This window comes from Synchiropus splendidus, chromosome 1 (assembly GCF_027744825.2).
Source record: "Synchiropus splendidus isolate RoL2022-P1 chromosome 1, RoL_Sspl_1.0, whole genome shotgun sequence".
Taxonomy (NCBI): Eukaryota; Metazoa; Chordata; class Actinopteri; order Syngnathiformes; family Callionymidae; genus Synchiropus; species Synchiropus splendidus.
In genome coordinates, this window is record NC_071334.1 from 22,798,601 (window position 1) to 22,822,720 (window position 24,120).

Sequence of the window (24,120 nt, forward strand, 5' to 3'; positions counted from 1 at the left end):
TCGCTCCCCAGCCAGCAAACAGCCAGTAAGAGCTCAGCACTGTGCTTCACCCAAGTTCACAGCACTGCATCACTGCACCATCCCTTGACCACATCCTGCTTAAGCACAAGAAGCCCCTCACTGAAGATGGTATGATTACGGTGAATACCCTTGATGCGATCTAATGTAATGTAAATTTAAACTTAGAATCCAGCCCAGATTCCAGGAAAAGGAGCTCACACGTACAGTGTACAGAAGATTAGAAAAAAAAGAGACCCTGGCTTCAAGAACCCAAGCAAAGCTCTCATCACTTTGACACCACATCTCACCTCCCTCACATGCTACCTGCATGGCTTTGATCATTCTGAAGATATGTTGACATTTTAGCAGTCAACCCTATTACACATTCAAGCGTATCAGTCATTCGACAGAAGCAGCAGTGCCTGTTTACGAAGCCACAAATATGTTGTTAGACGGCACAAAAAGCGTACAAAGGACCAAATAGACTACACAGGAGAGTAGTTGAGGATAATAAATGCAGGCTGTTCAGCCAGCTCTCCCTGCAGGAGCACCGGAGCAGGACCATAGTGCAGCAGCGTGATGTGTGAGTCGAGTTTGAAGGAGGTGATAATGAGGTTTTAGCTTCTCAGTGTGTCCACACAGTGTATCCAAGGATCCAGAGCCGAAATAACTAGAGTAAATGTGCATTTCAGGTCCAATGTACTTTTCTAAGAGTGGTGTGATTCCTCCAGCTGTCTAGAAAAACATGACCTCAACTCATCATGTCTCTGATCCACCAACTGGACACAGGCTGTCGGACACATATTCGTCACCAAATGTATGAGAATATGTTTATACTGGAGGTGAAATCTCCCAGGTGGGATCACTGTATTCTTTATTGGTGTATGGGAATCATCGTGACATGTTCTTATATTGTCTTCTCAGTAATGGCACCAGCAGCACCAGCTTTTTCACCATAATGGATTTTGTCTGCTGGTGGTTGGACTTAGCTTGTGTAAGCATCATGGATGGGTGACTCATAAATATATCTTATTTCCTCTTGAGACAAGGAATAGTGCTCTGCAGGGAGAGCACTGTATGATGCTGTGGTGTCAGTGGTCGACTCCACATGACACATTTTAAATAGAAAAAGAAGCTGTTGTCTACTGTAAAAACAAGCCCAACTGTCAACTCAGGGCTTGCAGGGCAAATCTGGTCCGCTGAATCATTTTACCGTACAGGGGCTGGACTGTCTGTGCTCTGCTCCTGTGTGAGTTAGATGCTGCCCAGCTAAACAGTCAGATGATGAACACCATTTCACTGAAGTTCTTACACAAAGAACATTAGTGACCATTTCATTTTTATTTCCAGTGATTTTAATTTTGAAGCCAATTTTTAAGAATAATTCCGGAAAACAGTGATAATAATAATAGTAATAACAATCAAAAAAGGGTTAAAATATCATTCGAACCATGTAAATAGGTCAACATTGAGGAATTTGGCTGCTATTTTGTTACGTTTTATATATATATATATATATATATATATATATATATATATATATATGTGTCTCTGAAAAAGAAGCCCCAGTGTATTTATGAACGGCGCACAATTTATTTATGCGCCACCATCCTTTTTGCAGGTGTGATGAAGAACAGGGACCTTATCTCTCTACACAAAAGCCAGCATGAAAATAATAGGATACAAAAAAAGGCAACAGGCAGAAATGAAGGTGAATGCTGGGGTATCTTGACACACTTTCTGCTTCTCTAAAGGAAACCGAACTGGGTTTGTAAGGGTTGGTGACTGGTTAAAAATGTTTGTTACACTGGACTATTGAAATTTCAAGTGAATGAAATCCAATTCAATATTTTCAAAAGGACCTGGTTAAACCAGCCATGCTCGTGGTACTACAGTATTAATGAATATTTTAAGGTTTTAATTGAAATGCAACTCTTATGATAGTGTATGTGGACAGTTAGTAGGGAAGCCAATATGTCCGCTACATTAGTACAGCAGGGTTCTGCTGTGTGGGATCAAAGGAAGGCAATATACTGTACAGCATATCACATTCTCATTGTTGGTTAAGTCATGTGGGAGGAGTGTCTCCACTCTGGGGAACAAGGTTAAATGTTCCTCAAGTGTGATGACTCCTCTGTAATTGATCGTCTTTTATTCCATGATTGAAGCCCTTTATTGAGTGTATCAAGCTCTGAGATGAAGAGGTAATTGCGTGGCCTCCAATTTCCATGCTGCTTCACAACCAATTTTCCCCAATGATTGAAGTCAATGTTAGATATAATGAATGTCCACTGAAGGACAGATTGGGAAAGAAAGAAGGGGAAAAAAAAGAGGTATGTTTTCTTCCATATTATTTGATCCAACAGGTCCAGTGATGGGTCACAGTGGGTCGGGGATCATGTGTGGCCACAAAAATGCCCTGTATTTAAAGAAAAATGGCTATATATTAGGGATGGGAGAAAAAAAAGTTATCGTGATAAAAGTTGTAAGTTCAGTGATAACGATAATTATCACCATAAATCCATTTTCATTCTATTCTATGCGTTGAAAACGCTACAGTCTCTCTGTTTTATGTTGAAACTTATTAGTGGAGTTTGTCTACAACATCATTATTTGTTTATGTTTAAATATAATAGTTAACCAAGTGTAGAGAAGAGATATTCACTGTTTTCACGTCTCACGTCTGTCTGCTGTATCTCATGTCTCTTAACAATTGACTTTTACTATAGACCCGTCTGGGCACATTTCCGAGATGTTATTGAAGAAATAATGTGAATAAATGATCGTTCAGTCATAGTCTATTCTTGAAATCATGATACAAACTGTCACACCTCTGTCTTGTGTGATGAAAAACCTTTTCACAATCCTCGCTCCTAAAATGGTTGTTTTCCATTGCGTTATTGAAGATTTCACAAATACTTTGACCGCTTCAGAATTTGTTGATGGTCCCTAACTGATGCCGGGTCGTAACATTACGCTGCCTACATGAGTGTGTCTGCGATCAGTGAACCCAAATGGGAACGCGGAAGAGGACGCCGCCGCCAATACCGGAGCAGAAGTCTGTCCAATATCCAACTATTTTCACCATGTCATACCGTGTTTCACCGAGGCGCCAGCGCAGCGGGAGACCTGCATGTGTTGATGTGAACCCAGGCAGACGGCCGCATCAGAGAACCTATGAGGACCTCTCAGACTCAGAGTCGACCAGTGTCTTTATCAAAGGTTCCCTGTACTGTTCACGTGTGCAAGTCCAATGCAGTGAGTGAGCCTCGTGTTTATCAAATGTATCGTGAGATGCAGAATTGTCATCGTTGAGATTGTGTTTGGCGGTATATCGTGTACGATAAGTTATCGTCCATCCCTAGTATATATATGTACAAAACCCTTCTGTATATTGTATGACCAAAGTGGATTAAACCCCGCACTAACATATGGAACAAGGCGTCGACCACAAAAATCTACTTGTGTTTCATCCCTTTGTTGAAGGGAAACAAAACGTCAACATATTTGCTGCCTAATAATTTCTGATAGCCTACACTGCCATATTGTCTCTACAGTTCCTTCATCTGAGAAATGTTTTTCATCTGAACATCAAAAGCTGTTAAAGCCGCCGCCTCATTTTTCCTCTCCTCTTTTGAAGGCTTAAAGCCGACCAGATGACACAAAAGAAGCCGACTGGTCCGACTAATTAGTCTATGGAGCGGTGGAATAAAGGGCGGCTGAACAAGTGACCCACTGTACCTGCCAGAGGAGCCTGACAGCAGCATGGACCTGCTCTGAGATGGCTGAACTAGTGACAAATACAGTCACCGTGCAAGATCTGTAGAAACAAAAGAGACGAAGAAGTAGACGGGCTTTAATGAAGGAAGTGAGAGTGGAGGAAGAATGGGGATGTGGTGCCCATGAAAAGGCGGATTATGAGGTAAGTGGAGAAGGCAGAGGGAGGGAGATGTTACGCTGATGCAAGAAAGAAAGCAAGAAGAGGCAGAAAATGAAAGCGATGATGAGGTTTGTTTTTTAAACAGGCAACATTTTATAGACCATGTTTGCCAGCATGTGCAAAAACACCCCCTGGTTGGAATAAAGAGATAGTTTTTGCTGAACCTAATAGAGGGAGCGCACATACACTGTGGGAAAGTGAAGCGTGGGACGGTGTGAGAGGGAAGATTTATTTAGATCAGATCAGCAGTGTTATTCCTCTCACTTCACAGAATAATTGACACATTAAAAGTTAAAGTCTACAGACACGTGGCGCTCATTATTGCATTGACAATGACGCCAATTTGTTCTAGAGAGACATCACGGGTCGAGTCGAAGGAGAGCAGAAGCTAAAAAAGTCGGTGGGATATGAGGAAACAAAGGAGCTTGAGAGATAAAAGTGCAGGAAGATTGGGAACACTAATGGAGGTAAAACAAGCCAGTCGTGCCGGAGAAACATCCAAGAGGTGTTTTCTGAGCATGAAGGCGGTGCAGCGACGTCTGGGGAAGAACAGCAGCAGATTGTGTCTCTGCAGAAGTAATGGGAAAGGCAGCAATATGTCTACGGTTATGAATTATATAATTTCTTTATCTCCGTCTCACACACACACACACACACACACACACACACTGATATGTGATCCATTGTGTTTAATATAAAATATTCATGGAGCAGTTCTCGGCAAACATTCTTACAAATGACCTGAACAAACACAAATCGAAGACAGAGCTGCAACATCATCGTGCATGATGGGAAATGTGTGAACAAGTTGTAGTTTCATGATAAAGGATTGATAATGAGTAGCTTAAATGGACAGATAGTGCATTTCAAAGACAAGACTCTTATGGCCAACGGTGGCATCCAGCATCTCCAAACATTGTCCGATTCAAGGCATTCTAATAGGCTGCCTTGTTCAATTGTGCGTTGCTTTGCCGTCCAGTCCGTGAGGTTCCATGCTCTCAGCAATGAACTCAGTAATGTTGAATTGAACCCGAATAGTTCCCATGATGCTTTGCAGCCCAGTCAACCAATCACAGTGGTCTGTCAGTGGAATATGGAATTCATGGGCGAACACCTTTGTCGCCAAGATTCAGCCACGTCACATCAGACCAATGAAATGACTGTGAAGTCACAATAAAAAAATGTGCGTCCAAAGCCCGTACAGTGCTGTAATGTCAACAAAATGCCAATAATTTCATTGTTGTGGTGTGATGTGTCTAATTTAAATGATGAGTTTGTTGTCACTACCAGTCTCGATGTTGAACCCCCGTTTTCTAAACTTCAGAAACAATGTCATGCATACTCGCACATTTTTCAGCTGGTATGCGTAAATCACTGACCTTTCTATGGTCTGATGAAAATAAACAAATGTGTAATATGAATTCATGCACTAGCAACCTTCTGTTTGTTAAGTGAAAAAATGCTTTGAATGAAATGTATATATATATTAGTGGTAGGATATAATTAATTAAATAAACGTAATGAAGTCATTGTAATTAATGTGTTAAAATATTTTAATCACATTTTATCGTTTTTATTTAATTTCATTGAACAGTTTGCTCTCCAGACAACAGGGAACCTTTGTAAGTGCAGCAGTTCCTGGTCCACTGATCACACTGATGCACAAGACACATGGCAGCTAGGATGATAACAACAACAACAAACATGGAGGAATCCCTGAACAAAAACCAAAAAAAGTTTGTTTTTGGATGTTTTTCGCTACACGATGGTCAGGGTTTCCACTACTCTGAATATGAATGAAATTGAAATTTTTATACAAACATTTTCAAGACATTAAAAGAGCTTTAGTTAAGGTTATATAAAAACTTGAATATAGCCACCATCATGATTTATTGTTCCATTGTCAAACTAATGCAAAATAAACAATATTTTGTGGTTTAAATGTATGGATGTTTTTGGTTTTTTTTTAATATATGATGTCCCAAAAAATGTATACTTTTTACAGTAGCTTATTACTCATCGAATGATGACGGCCAGCCGAAGGCTGTGTCCCATTTCTCACCCGAACACCACTTCATGACGTCACGCGTCAAGACCACGTGTCATTGACTGTTTTTTTTTTCCTGCATATTGAGTATTGGAGATGTTTTGGAAATGCCAGCTCCAATGTCTTGGCAACCTCTTGCATGGGCGCTGATAATGTCACTTGGTTTGGTGAACCAACGGAGAACAAATGGGCTTTGCTGCTATGTTGCGGTGATAGGTCTGTTAAAGGTATATACATAGGACGATGTTAACGTTAGCCAGGATGCTTGCCGACTGTAGTTTGTTAAGAAGAAATAAAAACATACTGTGTCCATACATGTTGTATTGTTCATGTTGTAGAGTAGTCCTTGTTACTAAAATCTCCCTGTTGTCCAATCCAACATAGTTTTTAAATAAAGTACTTCAGTATCCTGGAAATCTATTCACACTTTATATTCCCACTTGGTTTCAAGTCAGCTCCGGAGCTCCCTCGGTTTGAAGGGCTCATTTCAAGTGGTGAACGGCGAGAGCCCTCGGTCATAGGAGTATTGAGACACACTACACTTACACGTGAACGCGCACAACTGAGTGCTAGGGTCAAAATCGAGTGTTAGGGTGAGAAATGGGACACAGTCTAAACTTTGAAGAAAGAAAATTTATTCTAAGTACAAGACCTGCAACAGCCACTGAATTGAGAGCAACTGTTGAACGTAAATGCACACATCGCTTCCTATTGTCAGCAGTGCCTGAACAGACATCAGTGTGAGAACAGGCAGTCACACAACATTAGAATGATGTTTGTAGATTCTTGTTGAAAATCAAGTACCAAGTCTTGACACCTTTTTGGGAGGTCATTGTGCTTTGTGAGGACATTTCAGGACATGTCAGTAAAAGTAGTTAGGTTTGGTTCTGAGTCCTGGTTAAGGTAAGCCATTTGTTTCGGATGGTTAAGGGTGAGAGACTGGAGAGAGCATTATGGCAATGAGCAGACCCCACAAAGATAGTGCGACAAACCTGTGTGTGCATGTGTGAGTTCCAAAAACTTACTCGTTGTATATCTGAAGTGAGCTGCAACAGTGTTGGACAGGCTGTCGCTCTGAGAGTCTCCGTGCCTCTGACTGGAGAGTTGAGGCTGATGTAAGCCACTGCACAGCTCTGCAGCACTACACTGTTCACCTGAGGCACAAATACACACTTCTGAGTTATAAATACTGGCAAGCAGAAGTTTGAAAAGACTGAAAGACCATCAGAAAAATCACTGGCAAGAGTGAGCCAAACAGATTTTTGGAAGCATTGTAATAAAGCGCTGTCTTTTGTGAGTGTTTTGAAATCCAACAGAAAGAGAAGCCCCCGTGATAATGGAGGGTGTGACCTCTGACGCAGCAGATGAAGAATAATAAGCACTTGTCACTTTGCCTTTAAATCACTGCCGCCTTTGTCTTTGACCCCTCAGCTGACATTTACCAAAGCAGATGCTGGTGTGCTTGCTGACCTTTCCCCACTCGTAGGAGCCAATGTTGCCCACGGCCGAGCCCCCCCACGAGCAGAACACGGTAGTACGGTCAGGCACCCATCCTTGCTTGGTCTGTTCTGTCAGCGCCGCTATGAGCTGATTCATGATGGCCGAAGCTCCGCCTCCCTCACTGTTGTCATGGTGACTTCCCACCAGCACTTGGCGATCTGCATCAAAACAAATTAAGATAATTGCAATAAAAAGCATTCATACTTAACAAGCCTTCTTCTCCATGTAAAGCAAATTGAAATGACAGCACGTAAACACATTATCGAGAATGAACAGTACATTCCAGGTTTCATTTACGCAGTAAAAAACAAACAGTAATGGAGGCTCATTCCGATCATCAAGAAAATGATGTCATGAGAAATGAAAAGTTGCATCATAAATAACAAGGTGACAAGTTAGTTTAATAAGAATGTAAATGATGGATTGTTGGAAAATACTTTATGTAAGAACCACGGTAAACAACCGACATCAAAAGAAGAACATTAAGAGCCATCCTTACTTGCTGAAGGGAACTGTAACAATCAAGAAGTAGTTGAGCAGTTCCATACATCATTTTTATTCTACTCACCTGAGGAAAATGTTTTTCAACCCACTCTCTCCACGTACAGTTGCTGATCTGAATACATTTGGAATGAAAAACAAAGAGGCAAACCTGGGTTTTTACGTCCTTTCAGGTATCCCACGACGTTGTATATCTTCTTGGTCGACCATTGATTCCCAATGTTCAGGGTTATCTTTCTCCTTTCTGTGAACAACATCAGCAAAGTTGGATGAATATTTCTCTTTTATCTGGCGAGCATGAAGCAGAGTGAAAGTACTTCAATATTGTTACACTCTGTTGAGTCAGTTCAACAGTTCTACTGTCAGATGATTAAAAGATTTTAAATCACTGTCGCAGCTTTGGTTTGTGAACCAAATGCACCAGACGCAAAGCAACATCCGCAGTTATAGTCACACCTATCCTCTTCGAGTGCTCATTCACCACCTCTATGAACCTCATTGTCTTCCTCTTCTCCTTCACCTGGTATCTATGCCATGTCCAACCATTACCTGCTCTTCTGCCACTGCTCCCCACTAAATCATCTCCAAACCTGGTCTCATCCACCCCAGTTTTCCTGTTTTTACAGCAGCTTTCCTGCCTATGCATATGTTGAACCCTGACTGTGATCTTTTGACCTTGTTCTCTGGCCTGTCTGCATACATCTGCCTGGTTTGGATTTCTAATCCGGCACTGGAGTCCCACTTGCTTGTGATGTGGATTCTGAGAGGGGTCCAGTCATGTATGAATTGTGTACCTGGGTCTCTCACCAGCTAACACAGATTGCACACACTGTTGCAAGTTCTATGACAGTGTGTGCCATTAAAAAGCACAGTCTCATATAATAACACATAAGGGCAACCGAGGACATGAAAGATTTCCTGACCCACTGATGCTGCGAAGAATTTAGAATGGCTCTCTGACCAAAGGCCTGTTATGTTTGGATCTCCAAGACAGCGACTTCAAGAAAGAGGTGACTTAATGTTTCAATATAAATGTTTTCAATGATGAATGTACATACACTTTGCAGTGAAAAGAGCTCTGGTGTGTTTATTCCAGTATAAGTAATTACATCTAGTCTGGGGTCAGACCCGCAGTCTCCTTTTCCCATTTGGCCCAGGATACATTATGCAGATTTGTTCCCTTCACAAGTGACCCACTTGGGCTGAACCTCCTAAGTCCCATGTCTTTGCAACGAGGCGGCATTTTGACATAGATGATGCAGCTAAAAAAATAACAGTCAAACGCTGGCGAGGTGAATAACGGCTCAGACCGATGCATTACTTCAAAATCTGGATTCATATTAAGAAGACTGACACGTCAGTAGAATCCAGACAGAATGCAGGAGTGTATATTAGAGTGAGAGAGGAGGAAGGGTGGTGATCAGGGAGTAGAGTTGCTGAACACAGATAAGGTCAAGTATCTGGGATCTGGAGGTGAATAAGAGAATGCAAGCAGGCTGGGACAGTTTGACAGTCGGGGGGGTTGCGACTGAAGAGTCGGAGCTGGAGTGAAATGGAAGCTTTATACCGTAGTAAGTAGTATATAATAGTAAGTAGTGGGTCATGCCATGATGCATGTTCAGATGTAGACCATTCAAAACAGCAATGACTGACAAGGTCAGAGGGACAGCTCATGCGTAGATGAGGGAGACAACGGTGGGGACATGAGGAGGAGTGATAAGGAACATAGGGAACGACAGGAATGGAGGTGCTTGCTGAAAGGAGAAGTGAAGGGAACAATGAGGACATGAAGGTGAGACTCGGAAGGATGACCAAGATAGGTCAAGGTGAACTTCACATGGACACACCTGATGGGAAATGTGGAAAGGTTACAAACAATATTTGGCCATTTTTCTGTGCTGAAAAGAGAATTAGATTCTGCAGGAAAGTGTACATTGGCAGGGGCGTTGACTGTCCTTAGCACAATGACTCATTACTTATTAAAAGATCATCAACAGTGTCCTTTGCGTGTCTTTCAAACTGTTTGACAGAACAAAATCAAACGAGGACACATATTGTGCCACATGATGAATTTGTCACTGGATGTTGTATCCGCCAGCTCTGCCGAGTTGCTGGATGGTTATGAGCTCTGGGGGCTCGATGGCTGGATATCAGAGGGAAATGCAGAGGAGGTGCCAGTAAAGATGTGAAGCAGGGGCCCCAGCTGTGTCTGACAGGGGTCCCCTGCCTCCAGCTCAGTGTTCTACACTGACAACCCATTTCACTGCTCCGTTTCTGTCCTCCCTCTTTGCCGGCCGCTGCCTCGCCCTCTCACTCCTGTTTAATACATTATAAAAATTCACTGCCCTCTTTTACTGGCAACACATAACCCATTTATCACTTTGGACGTTGTCAAGAATGACTTTGGCTAAAGAGTGGATAAAGCGTTTGTGTATTCAGACCCACGGAGAGCAGTGAGAGAGTTGTTCTCCAGTTATTCTCACCATGATTAATGGCTTCACAGGTAGAGAGTGTAGCAATGGAATTTGAGTTATGAGTTGATAAAGTTATTTAACACGAGGATTTTTCACAAGCTAAATAGTGTGGGTTTGTGGCATACATCAACAAGCTCCTTTACTTTGTGAAATATGAAAAAATGAAATATTTTTGGATTAATAAAATTCACTAGTGTCACACATTGCCTCCTCCTTTTCTTCTGAGTAGAATTTGCGTATTCCCCACATGATCGGTTTGGTTTGTGGGACTAACCTTTGCTCTGTATCACATTGCTAGAACTTGCGACGAATAGTCTGTGACGTTTTGGTGACGTGATGCAGACACTTTCAGGACTGAGGGTTTGGGCTGAAGACGCTTGACTTTCATAGAATTCTTTCAAATTGACCATCTTTCATCAGGAATATGAACTTGGTGTATTGTGGACTGAGCGGTGGGAGTGGGTGATGGCTCCAGTGCCTCGGGTTTGACATGCAGGTCAGTGCGGCTCATTTGTCATGAACGTTCTTCCAAGGAAAACATATACACAATATCATTGTCTTTTGAATTACATTGGACCACTGTAGTACTTTTCTTTTTGCATAAAACTCAATATTTTGAAATTGAAATTCTTAAACGTGCATAAGCCATGCTCCCATTCCACAGAGGCAGAAATCTCATCCTCACCAGCCACACCTACTCAGTATAGACTGGTGAGGAAGAAACATTCAGGGCGCCTCTTCTGACAGCTGCCTCCCAACTAAAAGCTCCTCAGCAGACACCTACACCAGGTGGAGGCTGGTGACGGCAGCGTTTCAGGAGGAAACTACCTGTGAGCAGCAGTGGTTATGTTTGCTGCATTACTGGACTCTGGCTTTGTGTTCGAAACTGGTTGAGACGTAACTCAGTCCTCTGGCTCTTCAGTCTGTGATGTCAGTGGACAAATTGCTCCAGACTAAATCAGAAACTATTTAATCTGCATGCTGCGCTCTGAGTTCACAGGTTGTAAGATCATAACATGGCGAATCGCTGAGCAAACTCAAATTGCATGCTGCACAAGTCAGACAAGGTGGAAATGCAGCATCGGTCTGCTCTAAATGTCATTTTTCCTTTCCAAAATAACCATGCACTGGCTCCAGAGAGACCATTGATGAACGACAGCCAACAAATCTATTCAAGTCTTTACAGTGACATGGAGCTTAATCCACAATTGAAATGAAAATGAAAGAGCAAATGTGTCAGTCAACAGGACAGGTATGTTTCATTGCAGAAAACAAGATACACAGCGCAAATTCCTCTCTCTAATTCTCGTCGACCATGCCAGCAGCATCTTTAGCCTCTGTGGGCAGAGATCACAGCGCAACAAAACAACCACATGGAAATGCAGAGCTCCCTACAGGGGATTTTCAGGGCTTCCTTGGAGGCACCAGGTGCACCAGTGTCCGGCACGTGTGGGCAGAGAACATCAACATTAGTACCTGCTGTGAGGCCCTTTCACTAGTCGCAAGTGATCTGCTGAGCTTCAAGTCATTTTCGCCAAAAGCCACCCACTAAAGGCCAGCATTTTCACATTACTTCAACTCTGCTTGTTGCGGTTATGTCATTTAAATTAGCTTCATTTTTCACAAGATTCCAGGAAGGAAATTAATAAGCCCCAAGCAACTTGGAAAATCCAGATAAGTCGGTCGGCAGGCAAAAATGTCTTGGAGAAGTTTGGAAAACCGTTTCAACTTTGAAGAGACAACTGGCCATTATCACAGAGGAAAGAAGGTGTAAAATAAATCCAGCACTGATCATTGAATGGCTCGGTGGGGAAGACAACAGCCGATAGCAGGCACAGATAATTTGTGTCCCGTCGACTGACTGCACCTTTGGCTACTTGAGGGATCTCACTATCAATTGTCCCAATCAGCCTGCTCTCCTTTCACTCTTAATCCCCCTTCTTTGTAGCTCCCCCTAAATTCTTTTCTATATTCAGTGTGCTGCTGCAGTTGCTGGAGGGCTTTCTGCTGAGAGATATGGTGTGGCGTGTGTGAAAATGGATATGGCTCATAAGCCTTAAAACTCAAGTCTAGGGTCACGAACACATTGGGCTGGGCAAATTTTACTAAAAACAAAATCTCATCTCCCTGCCACGATTTCGATACAATTTCGATTTCTGGGTGAAACTATGGAAGACTAACTCGCACGAAGCCACCGCCCCACCCAAGTGTTTGTATAGGTTGCCAACTGGCATTCTCCATCATACTGAGCAAGGTGTTCACATTTATCCTTCAGGCTAATTCTGTGCTTCGAGCAGAGGTGGCCAGTACTGGCGGACACAGGCACAAGTCTGACTGGTATCGACAGATGCAGATCGTAATGACGCGCTTCAAGTTGTTTTCATATCATTTGAATAAGTTTTGCTTGCAGAGGTGGACATGCCTCTCACTCCTCACATTGCCGTATCATGGCCAAAGTGTGTTTATGATGCTGCTGTTTGGACAAATAACAGGCAGAGTAAGTGCTGTTATAAGATGGAGTCGCCTCACCAGGCTTTAGGTGCCACTTGATGGCAACTTGCTTGACAGCAGTCAGTTACTGCCAGTATCAGATCTTGCCTTTCCTTAGAGATGAAATCAATCATTCGTAATGCTGTCAGAAGCCACCATGATAGTGTTGTTTAGTTTTCCCACTGCGGGTTATATGGCAAACGGGAAGAGTACGGCAGCGCATCTCAGAGAACATCGCAAATACCATAGTAAGAGGGAAAAATCGATTTCATTCGAATTTCTTGTTTCTCCAATCTACAGATAAAAAATACACACGCTTTAAATCCAGTGCTCTAACTCTTTGTATATTCAAATATGAATACAAAGATGAATAGCAACAGGGAGGTGAAAACATCCAGTGGTTTGTTGTGAGAGTGATAGCAACAGGTGAATAAGTCTCAGTTTTCAAAGCTTTGTGTAGAATTATTTGACACTCAGTTTCATACAACCCCTCAATTGAGTCCCATTAGAGTTAACTACAATAACACTTGAAGATGCATGATTTATTCATCATTGTGCAACAGCGGTCCTTTTCATATTAAAATCCAATGCCAACGTTGAACTTCATTTGATGAAGGCTGAACTGCGCATTCATTAGACAAAGTAGTGCACATGTGAAGAAGAGAACCAAGTTCTATTGTTGGTTTTTCGAGGGACGACAGACACGCACCACAAGCATTTAGAACATGCTCAGGTTCGATGAAAGGCTTCTGTTTTTTTAGGATATTTTACGAGCAGATAGTAGTTTTTGTCAGGGCTATTGCTATTAATACGCTTCAAAGTGATCTATGAAGGAGAAGGGTTTTCCATTGGATTAATTATTAATGCTATTATGGAGACTTCAAAGTAAGTGAGCTTCTCCAAATTCAAAGCAGCCTGTGTTTCCGCTCCACTCTTGAACTGGTCTGAATTTTGTAAACTGTCATTAGAACCACTGTCGTTTCCATGAATTTTTTTTCTATCATTAACAAATGAATTTGACAGTACTTAAAAACTGTGTACTGCAAATGAAATTAGGTAGAAGTGTTGGACAGCAACTTCATATGATATTATAATATTAATATAATATAATATTTGAATTGTGTACATTAATGAACACATCAAAACAAAGAAAAAAAACCTGCTAAATGGAGTAATGATTGATTAAAAACAGAGAAACAACCAAGCCAACAAAGAAGTCCCGGTGTGTTTGCATGGTTAAGGTCAGCCGTGCTACTCTGACTGACTGCAGTGAAGAATGTGACTCGGGTGCCATTGTACTGACAAGAGCCATTTCTTTCATCGCATTAATCAAACAAGGATGAATAGATTCATATATATATTTTTGGAAACATCCCTGCCACTTCACAAAAGGGAATCAGTGGAAGACAAACTTGGGATGAGAAGTATGCAAATGCTGTGCAGCTCTGAGGTGGGTGCGGAGAGCAATCGAGGCTAAAGAGATTTGCTCAACAACACAGGAGAAAGACTTCTTGCCTGTCCTCCCTCAGGCAACTACCAAAGAGACTTCTGGAACATGCTTTGATGCTGCATCCGCATCCAAAAACAGATCCCTGGATGTCATCGTGGTAGCAAACTGTCCGCCACCATGCCAAAGACAGGAAACTGAAATAGCACAGAATGTAGCCCCCCATCTTAACAAAAAAAAATTCCAAGCCTTTTTGTCTTGTTTTTGCTTTGTACCTTTTGTCCTCCTTATTTCTCCAGTGATGTGGTCATCTATGAGAGCAAATAATTTTTCAGTTAATAAAATAAATAAATAAATTAAATGAACAAAAGCGATATTGTTATTGATAACTGATACATAATTCCTTTGCTTTTATTTATTAGAGTGACGTTTTCCATACTATGGAAGCTTGTTTTTTCGCTTTTCTGTCTTGGCAGATAAAAACAACTGGTTTTCCTCTCAACACATTGGATGAGAACCTGAGATCGTATGGAACCCATTGTATACAGTACTTCCAGGATTTATAGAGATACATTTTGTCTAATGAATAAATCGTTGCTGAATGCACAACACTGTCATACAATACAACTTCTACTTATCGGAGTCTCAGTCCCTTTAAAATCCACCCTGTTACAAGAGGTGAAACATTCAAACCAATACGACTGAATTTTAAAACAAATATTCGTTCATTCCACTTTTCTCTAAAGCAGCTAGGTGATAACCGTGTAGGGGATTTCACCAAAAAGCTGCTCTTCTCGTCCTCATGCCACCCCAATCAAGCAGAAATGCTAATCTGAGCAGTGAAACTAAAAAAACTTGGAAAGTTCTGAGAGTGAAAGGGAAAGAAGGCGAGGAGAACTTCAGTCTTAATGATGCAATTAGTGGGTTTGTCCTCAGCACATGTGTAAACACTGGAACTATACATGGCTCTCGCTCCAGCTCCAGTCAGGCAGAAGTCATACAGATGAAGAAAGCACTGGTTCTATGACATTTCTATACATTTGTCCGACTCACTTGAGCCATTCTTTCAACTGCAGGTTCTCCATACGAGCCTCTGGATGTCAGCAGTCAGGCGCGTGAGCCTCGCCGACGTCGGTTAAATCATATCTTACATCTTCTCTAAGATCGTCCGACTCACAAGCTCATGTGTGAAGAAAAAATACCACCGGAGTAAATAACCAGCAGACTGAAGCCATGGGTCAGTTGAGAGAGGCAGAGCTGGGAGATTGGAGTTATAAATAAACAAACACTAGAGTAAATGCGCTGATGAATATCCAATCACAGGCTACACATTATGTTCATGTATGTATTATTCATGCAGTGTTTCGAATCAGAACTGCTTTCATGTTTTCCAGCTGATGATGTTTAGAAAATAAATGATGATTTAGAAGGTGGACACCCGAGGGAAAGCTACTATGCAGAATGGTAATAAAAATTGCATCGTGGGAAATCGTCGCCAACCCATCCTCACTCCCATGGCACACTATATAAGTGGACTTTTGTGATCTATACTGAGTTATCTTCACTAAATTTCTTTGGATGTCACTTGCTGTTTACGTTAAAGTCGTCGTGACTGAAACATACGCCTGTTTTGAAATTACATGTTGTGACATGCAGAATTAAGGAGTGCCATCACCTGCCTTACCTAACCCCAACCCCTGTCTTTTTTCACATCAGGATATTCTGTGGTAGGAAGATCATGTGCTTCAATTCAATATATATATAATATATAATATATAATATATCACACCATGGGAGTGAGGATGTGTAGGCCATGCTGGAGTGATGCTGGACAAATGTACCTTGCAGTATATACATTTCATGTTGTAGTCACATGGAGATTGTACGACTGTTTATGTTTGAAGAAAGTAAAAGAGTAGTGGCTCTAAAAATAAATATCTGTATAACAAGAAGAACAATGATAACTTTATTATAGAAAGAATAAGACGTCATCGCCCTGTTCCCATTTCCCTTGTGTTCTGTCGTGCCAGGATTGAAGCACCCCAGTTGGAGGCAAACAGGACAGTCACGGACACACTGGAGCACAAATAGAGTGGAGAGTTCCATTACTCTCCTCCATGAATGAATGGATTCTTGTTCAATTGATGCCATTGGTGTGTGTGTGCCTCCTGTCTGTGTCTGCCTCTGAGTTCCGTTTGGACTAGTAGTTTGATTTCCCTCGTCCAACTGGAGTTCATCCATGTGATTAAGCATGTCAGTCAAGCAAGACCTGTTGCGGCAAATTTATTAAGGAAGAATCACTGTAAGCCACATTTGATGACAGACAATGATGAGACTCATTCCATGTACAATTAAAGTTTTCTTTCTAATAAGACTAGTATCTGATGGTTATCTGATTTGAGTCTAATATTGTTCCCCATTTACATTTATCTGATGAAGAGTATGCACATAAGGAAATTATACTTTTTATTATATCGTTTCTGTCATGACCGCGTTCGTCATGCTTTTATTTTTGTGATTCCCAGTTGTGTCTTGTTTCCATTTCCTTGTTTTTCCCCAGCTTTCCGAGCGACATGGCTGGCATTCATCGGCTCATCAAGTCTTCATGGATATCAACACCTCTGTGCCAGCTTGTGTCGCCAGATGGTTACTTTGCGTTCTGTTGGTAAACTTTCCAAAGACACAACTCTCTTGTTTGCTCCTGTGAATATTCTAAATTCTGTGCGCACTTGACTCCCTTTTCAGCCGGAGTTATTTCTCCGGTAGATCTGCATATGAGTGCTTTATAAATCTCACTTTCATTTTCTGATATTGTCATTTTCTTGTGTGTGCGAGTTGATTTCAGAGTGCGATTGTTTTCTCAGTCAGGCTTGAGTATAATTCGCCTCTTTTCTGTTACATGTTTTTCCCCAGCCCTTGTGTGTATTTCCCGGTCTATGTTCTGGTTCCAGCGCCTTTGGTTCTTCGTATCTGTTCATCTGTGTATAACTTTGTTCTTGTTTAATAAATCTTATCACATTGACAGCCATGACAGATTTCAAAGGTTCGACATTTTACCTGCTTTGGCGGGCATCGCGAGTGGAGTGCAGTGGTCTCCCTGTCCGGTGGATGGAGACGACAGCAAAGTCTTGGCCAAGAATGCAGAAATCGGCTGGACCAACAACGAAGTGAGATGCAGCTGGTTTGTTTGTGAGCCTGCATCAGGAAAGGAAAAACAAAGTATGTTTAAAAAAATGCCTAAAGTGACATTTGCCATAGATGATACAAAAATGAAGTCATAGTGAATGTTATTTGATCAAATCTTCCGTTGTACTTGAAGTTACATAATTTAAAATTCTTTCAGAATATACATGCAATAGTCAAACTTACAGTTAGCTGTTGGACAGCACATATATTTGTATATTTTTGTTGTAGCCATCTTTCATTATTGTTATCTATTTACGCTGAAAAAAATAAAAAAATGAATGTTTTTTCATTTGAACGGCTCAGTGGGAGCAATAGTTAGCACTCTCAGCAAGAAGGCTCAGGATTCAAATCCAGCTCTGGACCTTCCGGGTGGAGTTTGCATGTTCCCACGCATGGGTTTTTGCACGCATGGGTTTTCTCCAGGTACGTCAGTTACCATGTGAAAGGTGTGTTGTGTCCTGCGATGGACTGGTGACAACATTCAAACCCTTTTGTTCGATAACAGCCAGCCTTTTGAGGAATTCTGGCCTGTTCTTCTTTGGAAAATTTCAGATGACACCTCACATATTTTCCATGTGATTTAAGTCAGGCCTTTGAGCAAGTCACTCAGTTACATTCACTTTGCTCTTCTGGAGACCATTCTGAACCAAGAGAGATGCATGCTTTGGATGGTATTCACGCTAGAAAATGAAGCAATAAGTCAGACCCGGTTTTACTGTTGACTGGATCAGGATTTTGACTAAAATCTCCTCATCTTTCCTTCGTCCAAAGTGTGCCTTCCGTGACAAGATTTCCAGTACCAGATGCACTGAAGCATCCCCACAGCTGATGTTCTTTGGCTCATATGCCTCTCCTTTTTTTTTTTCTCCAAACAGAAGCAGTGGCCAGAAGCTCTATTTCGTCTCATCAGACTGTAGAACACTCTTACTATTCGAGTAATCTGTCTCCAAGTTGTCCTGAGCAAACTTGACTCTGACATGAAGGTCTCTCGTCTCAAATTGGTGTTCCACTTGGTCTGCAGGCGCACAGTCCATTCCTGTCAAGAGCTGTTGTGGTGTGAGAGGCTGTGATTCCTGAGTTGGCCAAATCATTCAGCAGTGCCTTGGCAGTTGTTCTGGGGTCTTTGGATGTAGTTCTCTCGTTTTATTCCCAGGGTTTTTTCTCCCACCATTGCCACGCTTGCTCTGTGTTGTGTTCTTGACGCTTGGAAATGCTTGGATAGCTACGGTATGTATGTCCTTCTCTGTGTTTGTGAGCACCAATATTTCTCCTGAACAAGTCCAAACTGATTCAGTGTGCTTCCCCAACTGACAACTTAATGGAAGATCAGAGTATTTTGCATCAAGTTTTAACCAGCGAGTTCTTGATAGGGACTGCCACCTGCTCATCTGAATTTGACATAAATGATATCAACTCAATTTCAAATGCTTAAAATACGTATATAAATATATACCATAAATTCTGGACTATAGAGCGCACCAGAATATTAGCCACACCCACTAAATTTAGGTAGGAAAATAGGTCTTGTTCATACATAAGCCGCACTGGTCAACAGGCTGCGGGTACAGTGGTGCCGTCGTAGAAAGGTCAGTGGTTCACCTGGCTTACAGTAAAAATGCATGAGGATCACTTCTAAACTAGTTTTGAAAACGGGGTCCACCATCAACACTGACTCGTGAAACAAACTCTACAATATTCTGAACTTGAATCATGAACTCCTAACAAATTTTATTCACGTTAAAGCGCTCAAAATGTTTTTGCCCGCACCACACCACAGCCACCTCAGTTGATGCTACTTGCATCCAGGCAGTCGTGATCCAGGCGATTAGCTTTGTTGGCGGAGCTTTGGACACAGAGATGAACCATTTTGAGCACATTATGGCAAATTAAAAATGCTTCATTTCATGGGTTCATGTTCAGGGTTTCGAGGAATGCTGCAGCCTATCCCAGCGGTCATTGGGTGAGAGGCAGGCCATGCAAACTCCAAGCAGAAAGGCCACCGCAAGAGTGCCAACCACCTTCTCTTCATCCTGTAAAAATCCAAATATTAGCCACGTCCTTGCATGATCCACTGGGTTCAGTCTGTGAGGACAAAACCTTTAATGACTGGTTTGCTCTCCCCTAGTCTAGATGAACGCCACCCTGGCACAAGGTCAACATACAAACTCCTCAGGACAACTACAGAGTCTAGTCTGATCCAGAAGACTGTCTTGATGCAAGCAGTTTGACCTTCTTGAATTCTTTGTAGAATATTTTTCAAGATAAAAAATCGAGATAAAGTGATGCTTTTATTTTTGTGAATCATTTCTTGTACTTTCTTTAAATATCACACCTGCTGATGTATTCTCCTCCGCCAAAGCACAATTGTGTTTATGAAGCTCCATTCCATAACAGTGACAGACTGAGCACCATCCCTGTGGAGTTTGTGTCCTTCACTGATGGGATTCTTTCAAGATGAAGGCCCACTTTTATTGAAGGTATTCATTATCCTCACCGTCATTGTCAGAAGCAGTCTGTAATTTCTGCATTCCTCACCTGCTCTTTCTCCTCAGCTTCTGATCCACGGAAATGTTCAGGTATTTGGTCATCGCTCAGAGCAACTGCTTTACCCTCATTAAGATAAGGAATGGCTTCCGTGCTCCAGTCTAATCTGAGCTTCAGGCCATCCTCAACTTTTTAAAGAACACCTCTGCTGCTGAGTACATGCTTAATAAAACGTCTGTCTCCTCCACTGCAGTCTTTGGATTGCTATTTAGTTTGAAGAGTTTGGGATTCTGACATGTTCTCTGTGTGGTGATCATCCGTCAGAGACAGGACAGCTACTCGATACAACAGCTGACAGTAAACAGCCGAGAAATGTGTAATCGGAGGTGAACCGACAACACTTTTCCACAAAGAATATCTCCCACACATACCTGTCAAACGCACATCACCTGCGCTTTACACAGCCGGCCAACCTTTAACCCCTGAGGTTTATTGCTACATTTATATATTGCCTTACTCTGAAAGAACCTAGACATTTGCAATGACTTCAGCGTTTGCAGGAGCCCGTAGATATTACCACCCCCCCCCCCCCCCCCCCCCCCCCCCACACACACACACACACACACACACACATACACATAAGGTTCATCCTCAACTCAATTCTTGTTAAAGTGGAAGCAGACGAGGAGGAGCAGCTATCTGACAGCAATCATCAGGAGGAATCATGATGGCTACCAGTTCATCGTGAAAGTTAAAAACATGCCAGTATCGCTTTTGCATTCATACATCACAGAAATCGAGCATCTGGTTCCTGTGATGCAGACAGTTGAGATTACATACCGCATCATTCTAAACAACTACGGTGTATTACATCAAAAATATAAATGAAGTCAATGAATCAAAGTACCGATTGGCATTTGGAGCCAGGACTTATTTGAAATTCTGAAGCATACTTGTGTTTGTGGATGGACTTTTTTAGCTTGCTACTTAACCACCCCAGTTGTTCCATCTACTCCGTGATACTAAGAGATCATTTCATATGGAATTGCATGCACAGTTCCTACATCTTGTCATAGACCCTTTGAAACACAGATGGCTGCAGCACTATATGCTTCAGAAATAATCCCAAATAATGTAAGACTAGATAAAAGACACATTCTGTTTCTCATTTGACTGACTGTCACTGCATGGCAAGAGGGCATGGTCTAGTTCAGGAGGTAGCACTTGAATGAAAATTGAATGGGACCTAAAATGCAACCCTGCGGCACACCACAGGTAAGTTTGGCTGTGGATGAACAAAAGTTCCCCGTGGTGATGTCCTGTCAGGGAGGTATGACAGGAACCAACTAAGAGCAGTGTCTTTGATTCCCACCCAGGAGCAAAGACTGTCCAGAGAAATTCCATGGTTGAACAGTGTCCACTGCTGCAATGGGATCTCACAGAAGCAGCAGCGAAGAGAAGTAGAAGAGTTGTTTCAGTGATGTGTCCTGATCTAAAACCAGACTGCAGCTGTTCAAAAAAAGAGTTCTGATGCATGAATCCTACAATATGAGAGGACACAATTTCTTCTAAGACCTTAGCTAAACTGATGTTAATAGATGGGTCTGAAGTGACTCGTGTCATTTGAGTTTAGATGAGGTTTCTTTAAGAGAGGTTGGATCATTGCATGTTTAAAAGCTGGTGGCGAGAGGAGGGATTTGTGAGGAACTGCATTCAACAACAATATCACCGCCACAGACGCAGCACCAGTGTCCTTAACAAAACCTCCAGAGTTTCCAACAGGTCCTAAAGAGGGCTCAACAGATCAGTGACACTTCACGTGAAATCCGCTCCCTTTTGATACCGGAAACCACAAATCTATTTTATTGTATTAAAATGACTTAATGGAACTAAAGGGATTAAAAGGAACTTCTCAAGAAAAGGTGATATTATTTTCAGGATTAAGGAACAAGGCCAACATGGAATAAAAGCTTGACGATACTCACTTCTCAAGAAAAGCTTCTTAAGGGTAATAAAGAAGCCAGCGGGGAAAGCATAGCATTTATGACCTCCTCTCACAAGTGTGGTTATTTTACTGGAGTAAATCTGTCTTTTTACATAATCAATTCTATTTACAGCGCTTCGACGTACACACTCAGACACCTGCAGCCCCTTTGAACTCCATTCGTGGCTGGTCACCAGATCCCAACACCAGGCTGGGGTTAATAATTCAGGACACAGGAGGAAGGTGGGAGGTGGAGAGACAAGGAAGGGGGTAAAATGACAGGAACACAAAAGGATAGATGAAAAGGAGAGGTCATGAGACTGATGGATAACTTCAGAGGGAAAAATTGCCTGCGGGGCAGGAGATGAGGAGATGGAGAAGGGGAGCGGAGTGGAGCAGGAAGTGGATGGTGACTTGAAAGTATGACCAGAAACAGATGAAGTGAAGGGATAGGAAAGCTGCGACACCCTGAAGGATGATGGAGGTTAGTTTAGACGGTTAATTGTATTGATGCACAAATGGCGCAGTGTGACAAAACCCGATATCATGAGATGAATGTTGAAGTATGTTGAGGATATAAGTGGACATCTCTGGTGTGAGATAAGCAGTCAACCAACAACATCTTGGAGTAGTAACTCTGTGTGATATTCTGTATATATCATGCGCGGCCAGCTGAGGTGTCGTCCACTTAAATCAAAATCTTGCCTGACTTTTAAAATCAATTTACCATTTTGTTTAATTTTTTGACGTCAATATGAAACTTTAGAAATTAAACCTTTTGAGAAAGTTTTTTTTTTCCATTCACCCACTTATCCTCCAGGGTTAGAATATTAAATGAATGTAATTACCATTTCAATGAGCAAGGCTGTCGTGGCGAGAAACCAAAACTGTTGTGAAAATGACTGAAACAACGTCAAGGTTCTTCATCTGGTTCACAAAGGCCAATCAAACATTTGTCCCACATGCATTCATGAATGCATTGACATGGTGTGTGTCTGAGTGCCAGGAGCGACCCAAAACGCAGAGTTGCCATGGAAACACGAGAAAGCCACAGGAAAGAACGGCTCTAGCAAGACCCAAGCTGTGGCCAAGTATTGAATCCACAAGTGGAAATGAATTTGGGGTTAAAAGATGAGGTGCGTCTGGGAAATGAATAAAAAGAACCATGGTTCCTCGGGATGAGGAAATGAGGCGCCCAGCCGTACGAAATGGACGTACAGATTTTTTCTCATAAGATTCGCTGTTGTCACGCGGTGAGACGGTTGAAGAGCTCAGTGGGCCAGCAACGTTGTTGTTTGAATAGACTATGATCGTGTGCTGACGCTCTGGAGGAGGGAGGAAAGCCGAGGGAATGACTAATCCTTCAGTAATGATGATGATGTTTTAATGCAAGCTTAATGACACTCATAACACGGACGCACAGCCAGGAAAAAAAGAAAAATGAGCTGAGGCAACAAAAGAGACAATGAAGGGGTGCTGTGAGACACAGTCCCTCGAGATCCGCCGAACTATTTTCAGTTTATTCACTGGTGTTTTTGCGGCGTTTCTTCATCACGTGCATTTCTGCTTGTTACTGTCTTCAATTGTCCATAAATGAAGGCCTCTTTACAGTATATTAAATGTGATTCAGTGTTTACACAATACATGTAGTTAATTCAGTGGCAGCGTCTGGAGACATTTCGTGGAAACAAAAACATTGTAAAGGCTTCAACGCGACAGATAAAGAACAGCCAGCTGAGGGAAGGTTGATGAGACTATCGGAGTCAGCCAAGAATTTAATTGCTCTTAATCCTATAAGAACAAAAACGCACTTTTAAAAAGGCAGGTGCAGAAAGCGTTGGAGGTGCTTCAAGGACAATCTGCGTCTTCCAGATGAGCTGATGTTACTGTTCATTTTTGGACTTCCACAGTGAGGGTCCACAGTGTGAAACATTCATCGGCATTTACGATGGTTGTACATTAATAATGAACGGTTCTCTCTCAGATGACATCTTCCCCGACTCTTTTCATCATGATGCTCTCCAAACCCTTTTAAAGAAACCCAGCCAGGACTCACCACTTCTTAGT

At 42.0% G+C, this 24,120-nt stretch overlaps 1 protein-coding gene across 4 annotated transcripts in view; it reads right to left on the reverse strand.

Annotated features, from left to right (window-relative positions):
• The window catches only part of LOC128751491 (inactive N-acetylated-alpha-linked acidic dipeptidase-like protein 2), a 273,010-nt gene that overhangs the window by 65,524 nt on the left and 183,366 nt on the right, over positions 1-24,120 (reverse strand). For 3 of the 4 annotated variants that reach the window (XM_053852550.1, XM_053852561.1, XM_053852541.1), the window contains 4 exons: positions 17,457-17,594; positions 8,140-8,232; positions 7,458-7,645; positions 7,013-7,141 (listed from right to left, as the gene is read on the reverse strand). In XM_053852550.1, the coding sequence (XP_053708525.1) occupies positions 7,013-7,141; positions 7,458-7,645; positions 8,140-8,232; positions 17,457-17,594 (548 nt within the window). The remainder of the gene's footprint in view (positions 1-7,012; positions 7,142-7,457; positions 7,646-8,139; positions 8,233-17,456; positions 17,595-24,120) is intronic. The other variant, XM_053852570.1, reaches the window with a different exon arrangement.